Source organism: Pectinophora gossypiella, chromosome 2, assembly GCF_024362695.1.
Source record: "Pectinophora gossypiella chromosome 2, ilPecGoss1.1, whole genome shotgun sequence".
Taxonomy (NCBI): Eukaryota; Metazoa; Arthropoda; class Insecta; order Lepidoptera; family Gelechiidae; genus Pectinophora; species Pectinophora gossypiella.
Window position 1 is genome coordinate 7,055,846 of NC_065405.1, and position 13,863 is coordinate 7,069,708.

Here is a 13,863-nt window from a genome sequence, read left to right on the forward strand (position 1 = left end):
CTCAGCGCGTTGCGATCAGTTCGTTCGCCCCCGCCGCACACTCGTTCAGTTGCTCACTCGTTGCCGTCGCGTCGCCACGACTCTCCTCGCGTTTACTTTTCGCATCATGAGCCTGCAAGCCAACAACACATAAACCTTCCAAAATGAAGCCCCATCGGTTATAACGTTTCGTATATAAATTCTTTTAATTTTAGATCGAATATATTATATTGTGATATTTAGTTAGTTCTTCTATTATATTGTTATTATTTATTATCTATAATGGCTTCGAATTATAGTACGTAGTATATTTTTATATTAACAAATCAGTGCTCAAGATAATCTCATTCCAAAACTCCCAGTAATTGAAATTAGTCTGAAAAGTTAAACTAGAATCAGTTACGATGACAGCCAAAACTCGCTCACATTGGAAGGAATATGGAACAGCACTATGTGGTGAGTTCATTTCTAACCTATACGCTACCATGTGTCGACCTCATTCGCTCTATGTGCACGTTACTTTGCACCAAGCACTTAATAAAGAATCATAGCACATAATTACTGTCTCATATTGTCATTTACAACGCATCTTTTTCAAAGATAACGTTTTTCTCATACCTCTCTACTTTCTATCAATCACTTTAGAGTCCTATGGAAAGTTTATTTCATATTACAACATGGTTCTTCTTCGTTTAACTCCCTGGTTAGAAGCGGGTAATCAATATTCCGAATTTCCACATTCATAACACGCATTACCTCCCGGTTGCATGTTTAAGAATCGTAAATCCTGACTGAGTCATTCTTTAGGCACATCCCTAATTTGATTAATTGGTACGTCACTAAAATGCACCTCATATTTCAACATAAATATATTAATTATTAACATAATATTATTAACTAAATAAATTTTTTTCGCTATTCATATTAGACGAATTAAACCTTATGCTTCATAAAAACTAACACACATTAATATACTTTCATGCTTCTGTCTTATTTGCGAAATTTACACAAATTATTAATAGGTAGGTAGGTATAACAGGAAAAATCACTCTAAAGTGTTCAAATAAGTACTGATTATGATATAAATATGGTAATCCTAAAAAATTACGTTTCACAATAATTATTATTATTTCCTCATCCATACAACTAACAAATATTTCCTAATGATATGTATAATTTTAATGATAAAGTCATTAGAGTAATAAGAACATTTGATTCAACTCATGATGGTATTCCCATTGAACCAATTAAACAAGATAGAGTTATTTAGAAATAATTATTGAGAAATCTTTAAAAACTACGTAGGTAAGTAGTTTCATCGCAAAGTAGGTTATAAAGGTTATCAAAATACGCCTAAGACGGAGTAAGTTGTTTACATTTTCCTGTAAATGAACATTATAACACATACATACATAAACTCACGCCCGTAATCCCTAATGGGGTGGGCAGAGCCACAAGTAATCAAAGACAACTTGCAGCCACTGTTGATACGATGTAAGCTGGATATGATGAACATTATAACTGTCTTGATTATATTACAAAATGTAATATTTGACAATATACTTAATACTGGACACCCGACCAGTTCGACCACTAATGAACTTTGGTTCTATCCCAACTACGGGGTGGCACATCCCTATAAACCTACTAGTTCGAATTTATAAAATCTCTCATATAGCTCACCTCAAACATGTACAATGTTTGATATCATCATAACGACTGTGTGAAATTGTGAAAGTCGCTTAGCTTAGTAAAATCGAGTTTTACCTAGTAGTAATAGTCCACTCTCTCAAACTATTTTAAATTTGCTTTAAACCAGCCTCTACATACCTACCAACCTACTTACTAATAATTTTTATAACCTCATAGTATCAACTTTACCGCTAATGCCTATGAATTATTATTTATAATCACAAACAATGTTAAATAGCTATATCAATTTTTTAAAACAAATAAAGTACATATAACATTTCGTCGTATACTTCCGGCTGGTGGCATAATTCCCTGAATCCGCGTTGTAAACATACCTACGCCACGCGAAACCTTCATACAATGTAAACTTTGTCGGTCAAATAGCTCACATGGTCTTACAAATTCCTTCGACTTTTTATTGTTGTTTTAACAGTTGTGGCTGCTAGTTTTATCTGCGGGGCAAAACCCATTGATTCCTGGAACTCCGAAGTCCAGGTATAAAAAGGGACGCAGCTGTAGGTTATTATCATTCCTTGCTAGATTAAGGAGGTTACATGGTAATCGTTTTAAGGTCGTCACTCAAAAAGCTTAATGGTGCTTTTTCTTTTTCCATTCATTATATAAATATTTGAAATAACAACATAATATTAGCCGACATGTTATGGCTTTCTAAAATACAAATCAGTGATTATCTACATCAGGAATTATCGGAATTACAAACTGCCGAAAATTAGAATGTTACAAATAATTTGTGGCAACGTAACGTTATCTCACTCAAATTAACACAATATGGATACCATTATAAAAGAATAAACACACGGAAACCATTGGAACGAACGCTTTAACGGTTATTGCGATAAAGTTTACATACACTGCAGCTATTGTCCATATAACCATTGTTGTGTAGAATTATGAGCAATGTCATATACAATAGAATAACCTTGAGAAATAACAATATCCGACAATTACACTTGTAATGAGAATCCTTATCCGTGCGTGATAGATTAAATGACCCGCTCGTCATAAAAAGGGCGCCTCATACCACATAACATAGAATTATTTTAGATTGATAGATAGATAAAATACTTTATTGAGCACAATGGACACAAGATACAGAAATAAAGACAACGGATACAGAAAGGCACCACACGCGGCCATGCAGCAATTTCTTCTAGGCGAACTTTGGGTACAGGAAAAAAATTACAAATATAATAGTAGTAGTACAAGTAGGTGTTGTCACTTACATTTCGTACAAGTATGTACGGGTGTTAGTGACGTCGTAACGAAAACTTTGAGGGTTAATTGAAAATGTTCATGAATTTTCTGACTTCAATATTCATTAAGGTGTCGCTAACACCCGTACCTACTTGTACGGCTACCTGTACGTACTTGTACGATGTGTAAGTGACATCGTAACGAATACTGAGGGGGAAGATTCAGCTCATTATTCTGAGTAATATCAAGTGGAATTTTCCGTCGCAAAAGTATAGAACTGAAAATAATTTTAAAAAACACAAAAAAATATATATGAATTTTATATATATGCACATACATATACACACAATTTAAGGATGGTGAAAAAACCGACAACAGTGTACTTCTGTGTGGAATGAAAAGACCTACACTTTCACCTAAAAATTAAAAGATGCCGTTGCCGGCAACGTCATTGGAGTCATCTAATTCAAAGGTTCCTATCTCACTAGGACACCGTGGTGGCGCCGCTATACATAAGTATACAAAATTTCCCTTACAATTCTCCTTGTAACATCAGACACGAATTTTAGGTCAAGGTTTCGTTATCCGATAACAGCCTTCTTTGATACGTTTAGAAAGATCAAGCACAGTAATGTCACATTGTTATGGAATCGATCGATTATGTTCGTAACAAAGCCAATTCCGTGTTATTAGGCAATTGTGCGTGTTTATCAGTTGAGATTATATCTAAAGCTCTCGTTAACATGTACTTACCCTGAATGATATCATATCATGTTGTCCGCTACCAAACCCCAGTTGAGAAACAATTACACTTAATCAGCCACAAAAATATCTTAAAATATTATGGAAAATGAAAAAATGAAAATGAAAAAGGCATTTATTTGCTTAATTACATTGTAAAACTTAAAATAAGCCTTGCCAGTAAGTAAAATAATTTACTTGTGTTGGGAAAGACTCGCAATTATGGGTAGGTAAAATATTAGAAATTTTAAGATAGTTCGGTCAACAAATTGTACAGGTGTAGATGCGTGAGAGAGGACCTAAGCGATTCTTTCAGAAATGTGTTCAGAGAGTTAACATACTAAAAGTCCCGACTTCTAGGAGGCAAGCCGGAGTAGGGAGAAGGGGGAAAGGTCCCATTTTTAGTCTTTTCGTTAATATCTCAGAAACGGTGCGTCCTAGAGAAAAAAGTTTTAGCACTAAATGGAAGCTTATTAAATTTCCTACAATTCTGTTCTCTCACGCGTCTACAACCCCTTTACGGACCGGACTAATATCATTACGCAAATGAATCATTCCTTTAAGCTAAACGTGATTATCACGGCGATGACACCACATTTTCAATCGACTTTAATCTGTGTCACACCCGCCAAATCCGTTTATCTGATTTTATGGTTACACACCTAGACATGATTCGTCTGTACTGTTGAATCAGACAGTATACTACTAACTCAGATATACAAAATCATATTTATGTTGTAAGATACCGTCAATCACAGTCTAAATCTATCGATTCTGCGTATATAAAAAACCAATACAAATCCTGAGTCAACGTCGCCGCGTTGACGAGATTAAAACGAAGTTGCGCTGTACGTATATATTATCTGAAGTGTATTTATTTACACCATATAAATATAAACTTGAGGAGACCCTATTTACTGAGCTAGATAATATGTGAAGACACTGACTGTATACATGTCAATGACATTAAAATATACGTCGTAGATTTTCTGTGATTCGCCCGCTCGAGTGGTGAAGAGAGAGTACTGTCAGCACGTATGCTGTTTATAAACAATGCCGATACAATAGCTCGTTCTGCTTCGAAGGATCGTTCGGAGAAATGAACAAATCGTGACACAATAGGAATCATTCAATATACCATATATCCCTTTATATACGGAAACTAATTGTCTTCACAGAAAACCCCATTATGACAGCTGCTCTCACAACTAGTTCTGGGAAGAAACTGTTTATAAACTATCCTTACATTGGAAAGCGCCCACTCTAACCCGCTCTTTTTCATTCTTTCGTCGACATTTTTTTATTTATTTTTTTTCACATGGAAGATTTTGTTTTTTTATGTTTTGTGAGCCAGTAATCGAAAAAAACTGTTTTCTATTAAAATTTAAAATCGAAAATGGACTATATGAGTAAATCTGCTGCGTCAATAGGCATTGATTTACTGACAATATATTAGATTTTCTATCTACTTAAACTGTCAATAGATGCGGTATTTTTACGATGTTTATTTATGTGGGTTTTAGTTCTATAAGTAGATAGTTTTTGTCTGCGAGATATAGATAAGTCTATCAAATACAATACATGATAAGCCTATCACATTACAGTATCTATTTAGAACATACGGAAATGTTGATAGCATTATCTAAGAGAAATTTTCTGGAATGGAACTACTTTTCTACGATTATTCTTTCTTATATAAATAACTTAATAAGTAATTTTCCGCCCCGCAATTGTTATATAATTAATTATATTCTATCATCCAAAGATTTTGTACGTTTGTTTAATTTGTATTCCTATGTGTTGAATGTTCCTTCTGTGCTGTGCGTTAAAGTCTTGTATATTGTATTATGTTACGCGAGACTACAGAACTGAAACGTTCTTACATCCATTAGACGAGTATGGAACGTACTTACGGCAACGTAGTCCTAAATGTTTGGGAAATACGCCAATTTTAAGTCTGGAATGAAACAAAAAAGTAGACGAAAGATCAGACGAGTTGGACTAACGTAACACTCCTGACGAGAGCTGAGCGCCACGTGCGCCAATCACGTGAACTGGAGTTATTTATAGCGCCACCCGCGGCCGCGCGCGCTCCCACCGCGATGGACATTTCTTTCGTCTTTGTCCTCTTTAAAAACCAGACTAATGAGAAAATCGCATATTTTCCTAAGTACGTCAGTAAAATGAGCCAAAATCCACATCTTTAACGAAGCGAATAACGGCTGACTATTGGTTGCAACATATCCGAGCTACTTAATTTTCATTCATTGACGCAAAATTAAATACTTTATTCTGCATTGTTATCGACTATTAAGAGATGTTAACGGACGTTCAGGACTTATAAGGCCAATTTATGAAATTGATCATCACTTTAAAAAGCATCACATTAATTTTGAGCAAAAATGGTAAATGTTTTTCCGAGGAGGAAATCAGTTGTTTATCCTCATAATTATGACATTTACCAAGAAAACAAATAAGTTTATAATTATTATACATCGTGGAAAACATATTAATATCTTCAAGTTCTAAACCTTGCGCAAATTTCCTTTCTCGGGAGCCAAAACGTCAGTTTCATTTCATATTCTGGCATTACGCCTTCATACTTACAACTATTCACTCTCTACATCGACAATAAGTTTTACATCACATGTAACTTTTGAATTGTGACTTTTGGATAGCTTCCCATACTTTGTTCTAGCCAAATTTTTGTTACATAATCGACTCTTTAGCTTTCTTTGTTTAAAAGTTACAGAAACTTGACGCAGGCAGTGCATACCTACCTACTTTTTATATTGAATACTTGTCATCGGCCTTGGATAAATTAAGTTCTAGTTACTTGGCCGTCGCTGAAAGATTTCTTCCACTAATTTAACTATAAGTACGTAGATTTTATAGAGTCTATCAACTTTTAAGTAAGTAGGTACAAATACGATAAACGTATTGTATGATATACTTATTATGCAACATGGAAGATGTTGCGTGTGGTGTTCCTTTTTCTCATTTATTAATGGTATTATGCGAATGTAAACGTATCCTTACTTTTGTAAGCGGTGGCTTGCGTCACCACCGCCCGAGCCCGCACCCCGCCGCCGCGCCCGCGCCGACCTCGCACTGGGGTCACACACACATAATATCACACACGCATTACACACATACACCACATTTCCATGTATCAATTTAATACCAATATAATATTTGTTCGTAACAACTGAAACTCAAAAGAGCTCAATTAATCTTATCAGTCGTGTCATAGTTTTCCTGTCGTTTACAATTAATTATCACCATTGTATTCGATCACAGATGTGTGGAATACTTTTATAATTTATATACGTACATTTCTTTACTCGTTCTAGAAAACACAACTTGCACTACTTTTCTTGCACTACTTTTTTCAAATTATCAAAAGATGATTTTAGGAAATTCCTTTACTCCGTTTCAGCGTTAACTTGGTCGGGTTTCAAAATTCAAATTCAAAATTCAAAAATATCTTTATTCAGTTGGTAACACTTTGAATCGTCAATTTTTACATAACGAACGTCTCATCCCCCTAAAACTACTGCAGCTTCTCACAACCTGTATAGCCGGGGAAAAGAAGCTGCAAGAAAAACATCCGTTTTTTACGGAAGCTTCGGCCTGTCTGACCTTTCAACCCGCGAAGAGAAAACCAGCTCTATACAGGTTAGGTCACATACCTTCGAAACGCATTTCGTGGGAATATGGGTTTGCTCATGATGTTTTTCTTCACCGCTAAGCACAAAATCATTTATGATCCAAATAATTCGCTCCTTATTTCAATTATGCGGTAGATTGTGTTTTTCTACGTTCTGTTACACGAATAAGAAAAAAAAAAGAAACCACGTCGGTTCGGCATGGACATTAGATAACTTTTTGTTGGCCGCATATTGAAGTAAGTGGTCCTTGAACTATAATCACGTGCTGTATTTTCCACCAAATTACTTACAGTAAAATGTTAACGCGGAACAAAGTCTGGCCCGTGTTGGCCTCTCTCCACTGGCCTCAACGTTTGAACTGATGTCATATGGATGCCATCAACTCTAGGCCGCACACGTCACCACAATTTCTATTCCATTTCGTTTTTCTAACTAAACAATTCAAAAACATCCAGACACCGTTTGTGTGAGATATTTCACAACGTCCATAAACCTGTGCATAGATCAATTGTTTTATTTGTCTGTTTTTTCAACCGTTTGGGATTTAATTTCGGTTTACAAATGGAAATTGAAAAATACAGACGATGTCTAGACAAGACGAATCTTCTATGAAACTTCTAATAAAATACCTAGGACTGTTTACAGGCTGTTATACTACCATAATCATTATACAGACTCTTAATGAAGAAAATGGGCATAACTCTTTGAAACTGCCTCATAAAGTAGTTCTTAATATTGCTCGCAGACTAAATTTATGCTGACGAAGCAAAAATAATGTTTATTTTGAACGTACGGACACAGTCGACATGTAAATTGTCGCAACTATAAATTAGGAACCTGCGATTGTGCCAACTGGCATTCGTGAGCGTCCCCGAACATGCCTCTATCTGTCGTGTTTTTAAATCACATACTCATAAGTACTATACAGACATCTTTAGCTACGAAATCACCATGTACATATAGCATACTCCTAAATTAGCTCGATAATGACTAATTATGAAATAAAGATCAACGAACTTCATCTCATTCATTTCAATACCTATTCAGTATCGTTACGCAGACATTAAATCAAAAGTCGATGCCCTCTACTTTACGATCCACGTCGCCATGGCAACAATGCGGTCATGAATTGTATAGCATTTCATGTGATAATGAGATTTCATGATATATATTAATAATCCAATAACAGACTGGAATGATTTAAACCTAGTGTGGTCAGAAGTTTCCATAAGTGGCGATAAGGAGGTGAACGATAAGCTGAACATACGCTGGTACGCACGCGCCGCGACCGCTTCTAAACATGTTTCTTTAATTAAAACAAGATAATGTATTAACGTACCAAATCAGTCTTTAAATTTTCCGCTTACGGTATATTTTCAAGGCCCTTTCTCCGATACGCATAATCTGCCTTTCTCAAACATGATCATGATAGTTATTTACAGCTACACCTTCCCATTTATCTATGTTTGCACATATAGATAGATACATGTACTTAATGTGTAAAGTTCTAATCGAATAAATATTGATTACCCACTAATAAGTAAATCGTAACTTTCCATAGGTATATCCGGCGACACATTTATATCCTTAAATATTTTTTATCTCGTTCTTAAAGTCGATACTTTTATCAGAGTAAACATTACCACCCCTTAATTCTCAACCACGGAAGTTTTCCCGCATCCGTTGAAGGAATAAATAAAATGTACTGTTATTATATAGCACCTATGGGAAACAAGTAAAAAAGGTAAACATACCAATAAATCGTCGATTAGTAGTAGTAAGTTTTCTAAGACTCGCCAATACATGCAAATTATACTTACCTACCTATTACTTTTAGCACATATTCTAAAACGTAATAATAATGATAATAAATTCGCAAAACACACCGTTTGTGGAATTCGTCATATTTCATCATAGCCATGTTTACGCTAAACACAACTCGTAACCGCATAACATATTCGTCGATCACATTACCTATCTAAACATCGGATGCGACTGTGACATTTCTAAATTCAAAATTTCAAAATTCGTAGTTACTTACGTATACTTTTCTAATTTCCAGCAACGCTAATCACCGCGACAGCGGGTACCTGCTATGGTTGGCCGTCACCGACCTTGGAATATCTCCAGTCTCCTGAAAGTCACATACCTATCACCTCAGCGGAGGGATCATGGATTGCATCAATCATGATCCTCTGTTCGGCGTTTACGCCGATCCCCTCTGCGTATGCCGCCGACCGGTTCGGGAGAAAAACAACGCTACTCCTCGGAGCGCTGCCCTTCATCATCGGGTGGATTCTGGTCATCGTCGCCAAGTCCGCGACGCTCCTGTACGTGTCCCGAATGTTCTCGGGGCTCGGCTACGGCATCGTCTACACCGTAGCGCCCATGTACACGGGCGAGATTGCTACGAATGAAGTCAGAGGAGCACTCTCTACCCTCATCACGCTAATGAATAAAGTAAGTCTTTCGTTCTATACTTGTCTAAGCAAAACGCAGACGAGTGCTTGGACTATTTCGAAAAGATGAGCTTGTATTGTATATCTATATGTCCCGGGTAGGTAGACAGGAATCTACTGCAGAAGGATTTGCATTGCTATCACTTAAATTTGTACAATATCACAATAGATGACGTTTGGGACTTTTTATAATTGGCAATAGTAAAACGACTTTTTTCGCATTGTCAATTCGAGATCTGGACGCGGATTAAAATGCATGAGTCAACCAGTCAAACTATTAAATTATTCATGTGATTTAAAAGTCGATATTTCTGTCTGAGAGTTAATTTTTGTACGTGAATTTAAACAAGCTAGCTGAACTGAATTTCAATTACATTAGCATCCAACGCGAAAGTCTGTCATTACTTTATTTTACCTATCTGATTGATTAATTGCACACAATATGTACAATAGATATAAATGACGTACATTAGAATAATTATCATAAACTTTGCACCTTATTTACGATCCAAACTAATCTTATTCCAAGCTTATCTGTAATAAAGCGTGTTCACAATGGACACTCCCACAAGATAACGTAAATTCTTACTATCATCGGAGTGTCTTCAGTATTTCCTTAAAATAACATTAATTTTATGTCGCATTATGGTTTGTTTGAATAATTTATTGCGAGAATTACAGTACGTACGTGTAAACGTGACTCATTGCCTTAATTACACATTGCGCATGGCTTCACCTCTACACACAGTGTACAACGCCTGTACATCAAACAGATGAAATGCCTGGGTGTCAGTATTCACCACGCGGCGATATTTTATGTTCGCAGTAACCTTATATCTTGATATCGCGTGTAGGTCCATTTAAATATTCACTAAACGTGACTAAATTCTACTGAACCATTCAACTAGTATCAAAGTACTGTTAGTCGCACAGTGAATATTACGACTCATGGAAACATTGACAGCATAATATATAAGTATCAATGAACTCCCTGTTCTTGAGGACCAACGTAGTAGTTTCACGGTACTTGTTGCACAATATAGTGAGACCTTTACAAAGGCTTATCTGATAGATGACTTCCAGTCTATCAACGTGACAACTCTACTAAATTTTCTTTATCTATAGTTTATAACACGCGTTACACGCTCTGGCGCGTATAAACTGTTTACATACCTTCCATAAAATGACGTATATCTTCTAAAGATAGAGAGTTTATCTCTGACGGACAAATGTCAGTAACACAGTATACAATGTTAAGACTCTACTTTGTCCGTTTCAGGTCGGTATTCTTGCCCAGTACTGCATCGGTCCCTACGTGTCGATGCGGACGTTAGCTGCCATCAACTTGATCCTGCCTATAAGCTTCGTAATCACCTTCATTTTCCTACCGGAGTCACCATACTACTACTTAAAATTTGAGAGAAGTGAGAGAGCAGAACGGTCTCTTAGAAATTTGCGGAATGGCGATATCAGAACAGAACTTAAAAATATAGAGATTAATGTCCAGGAAGACATGAAGAACAGAGGGACGTGGTCCGATTTAGTCACTGAAGCTACTAATAGAAAAGCTATGTGGATAAGTTTGGGGGTGTTCACGATTCAGCAGCTGTGTGGCAGTGCTGCCGTCGTGGCGTACGCTCAGACTATATTCAAGCAGAATTCCAGTACTATCGCCCCGCACCATCAGTCTATGATCCTGGGATGCATGCAGGTCGCCACGTGTATGCTGTCTGTCGTCCTCGTCGATCGGGTGGGAAGGAAACCTCTTCTGATTCTATCTGCGTTGGGCGTGGGTCTGATGAACGGCACAGTCGGAACATACTACTACTTCTACAAGTTCCATGCAAATACCGATGCCGTGGCAGCACTCCACTGGTTGCCCATGGCTGCGCTGATGGTATACATCGTGTGCTATGCCATCGGTCTCTCGACGGTCCCCTACGTCATCATTGGAGAAATGTTCCCCACTAACGTGAAATTATATGCCTCCTGTATTGCTCACATCTACACTGGCATATTCATGTTCGCAGTTCAAAAGCTCTTCCAGGTTAGTAGAACACTATATTCCACTAATGCACAAATTTCAGAACTGAAATATAAAACTGGCGAGTTTGTTTTAATAGTTTGCACTTAAAGTCTGATGAAAGTTTTAACACGAAATATTAGTTTATTTGAAATTTGACCTAATGAAACTAATTCTGATTTTTTTTTCGCAAAAAACATATTATTAAGAAAAACATATTATTTCTAGCTATTTGATTGTAGGATTTAGATGCCTATTTTGGTATTTAAGTTTTATTATTCTTTATTTCCAGGTGGTGATGGACCTCTACGGCATTTACACAGTATTTTGGGGCTTCTCGGCGTTCTCGTTGCTTGGGCTGGTGTACATGATCATCATCCTGCCCGAGACTAAGGGCAAGTCGTTCGCGTGCATCCAGGCTGGCCTTCGCGAGGACGTCGCGCGGTCCACCTCCTCCAAACTCATGACCGTCGAGTATTAAACCCAGAACTCTTCTCATAGCTTAAGTTTAATTTAAGGGATCAAGTTGAAGAAAAACTTAATGTTACTTAACTTTTAATGGTAGTTTAACATTAAGACGTACAGTTTTATATACAAAAGTATTGTAAACGAGGGCCTTTAGAGTAGCCTGTAGAGGGCTAGTAAAGGTAGCATGGTTGAGACGAGGATGGGCGCCGAGGAGAAGGCGGTGAAGTCTGCGGGGTCGTAGTCCGCGGGGAGGCCTCGGGTGGCCACCACGCTGGAGTACAGCTTGGCCGAGTGCTTCGCCGTCCTTGTCTTGTTGGGGCTCTTGAAGTCGACCAAGTACAGACCGAAGCGGGACCTGCATATGCATTTACAAACATGACGAGTGAAATTATATCTTGGAAGTTTGACTGACGATGTGTTTCATTTTATCAATATTTGAAAAATAAACAAACAATATTCAGAAAGACATTGTGTGTAGCTAGAATAAACACAATGTTGTTCAGTATGGATTCAAACCCAGTAGATACTTTTAGCAGGCTAGCATCACACCAACTATTTTAACCTTGGCCACAATATAACAGCCAATCAATCTCAAAACGTTTTAGAGAACGAAAGAACTGATCAGGAATCAGTCCTAAGCCAACTATAAGTCTAATTTGCTCTCTAAGAGCCTCTTGTAAGAAGAGTCATTCAATAGAGACCACCCTACACAATGAGAGCAATTTGTCGTAGGAAATGGCCACTCCTCATACAATTATCTTAGTGAAACAAAAACCCATTCAGTGTTACCCTTGGGAACAGTACGTTTCTGCTGTATTCGTAAGAAACTTTAGAAAGTGTTAGTTAATAAGTTATATTGCATTGTAAAATGTAAGAAATAGGAATATGTAGGTACTTCGCAATAATTGTAAACTAAAAAACGATTTCTGCGAATAATATGTGCGCCATTGCCAACATTATCATCGTTTTAACTGATAAGAGAATATATTGATATTAGTGAATCACGTGAAATTTCGTTAACTTTTGTCAATTCATAGGAACATTCTGTATATTCTAACGGAAGCGAAAAGCACTGTGGCTAGGCCCTCAGGTTAAACACGTGCATCTATGTTTATGCCTTTATTCGAAAACTCAAAGCTACATTAAAAGTAAGTAAGTAAGTAGATACTTTCACGAAAAGTCGTCTAAAGTAGTATCATCACCGCCTACGCTTTATTTCATAAACATGTAAACAATTACCGAATTTCCTTTTAAGTTTTAGAAGATCAATTTACTCGAGTCGTAAACGAGTAGGTACTCTGATACTCAATGAGAGGACTTTGATTTAAGGATACAAGGAAACCGATTGAATAAATTAAGAACCCTATACCCGAGATAGAGGGTTACACTCGTAACGTCACGTGCTTGAGAAACGTGATAATTTGAATTTCAAACTATCGCCTTTCAATGACGATAGGGTGCTTAATTCAAAAATGTTTGGGCGTTGCGGTAAAAGGGTAAAACATCAAATAATTATAGACGAGTTTAAACTCTATTTTATTGACATAGGACGAAAAGTAGGAAACGCGCCTGTAGCTATCGCGGTGAGCAGAGGCCCAAATTGGCAGAAAATAAC

General features: G+C 36.9%; 2 protein-coding genes across 2 annotated transcripts in view; one reads left to right on the plus strand and one right to left on the minus strand.

Moving 5' to 3' along the window:
- On the plus strand, positions 1-12,659 carry LOC126377104 (facilitated trehalose transporter Tret1-like). Its single transcript, XM_050024767.1, has 4 exons — positions 1-435; positions 9,361-9,758; positions 11,037-11,804; positions 12,073-12,659. The coding sequence occupies exons 1-4, from the start codon at positions 384-386 to the stop codon at positions 12,259-12,261; spliced, it is 1,407 nt and encodes a 468-aa protein (XP_049880724.1). The 5' UTR covers positions 1-383; the 3' UTR covers positions 12,262-12,659.
- Positions 12,319-13,863, minus strand: part of LOC126377064 (myrosinase 1-like) — a 19,514-nt gene continuing 17,969 nt past the window's right edge. The window contains exon 7 of the mRNA XM_050024701.1: positions 12,319-12,603. Within this exon, the coding sequence (XP_049880658.1) occupies positions 12,399-12,603 (205 nt within the window). The 3' untranslated portion in view covers positions 12,319-12,398. The remainder of the gene's footprint in view (positions 12,604-13,863) is intronic.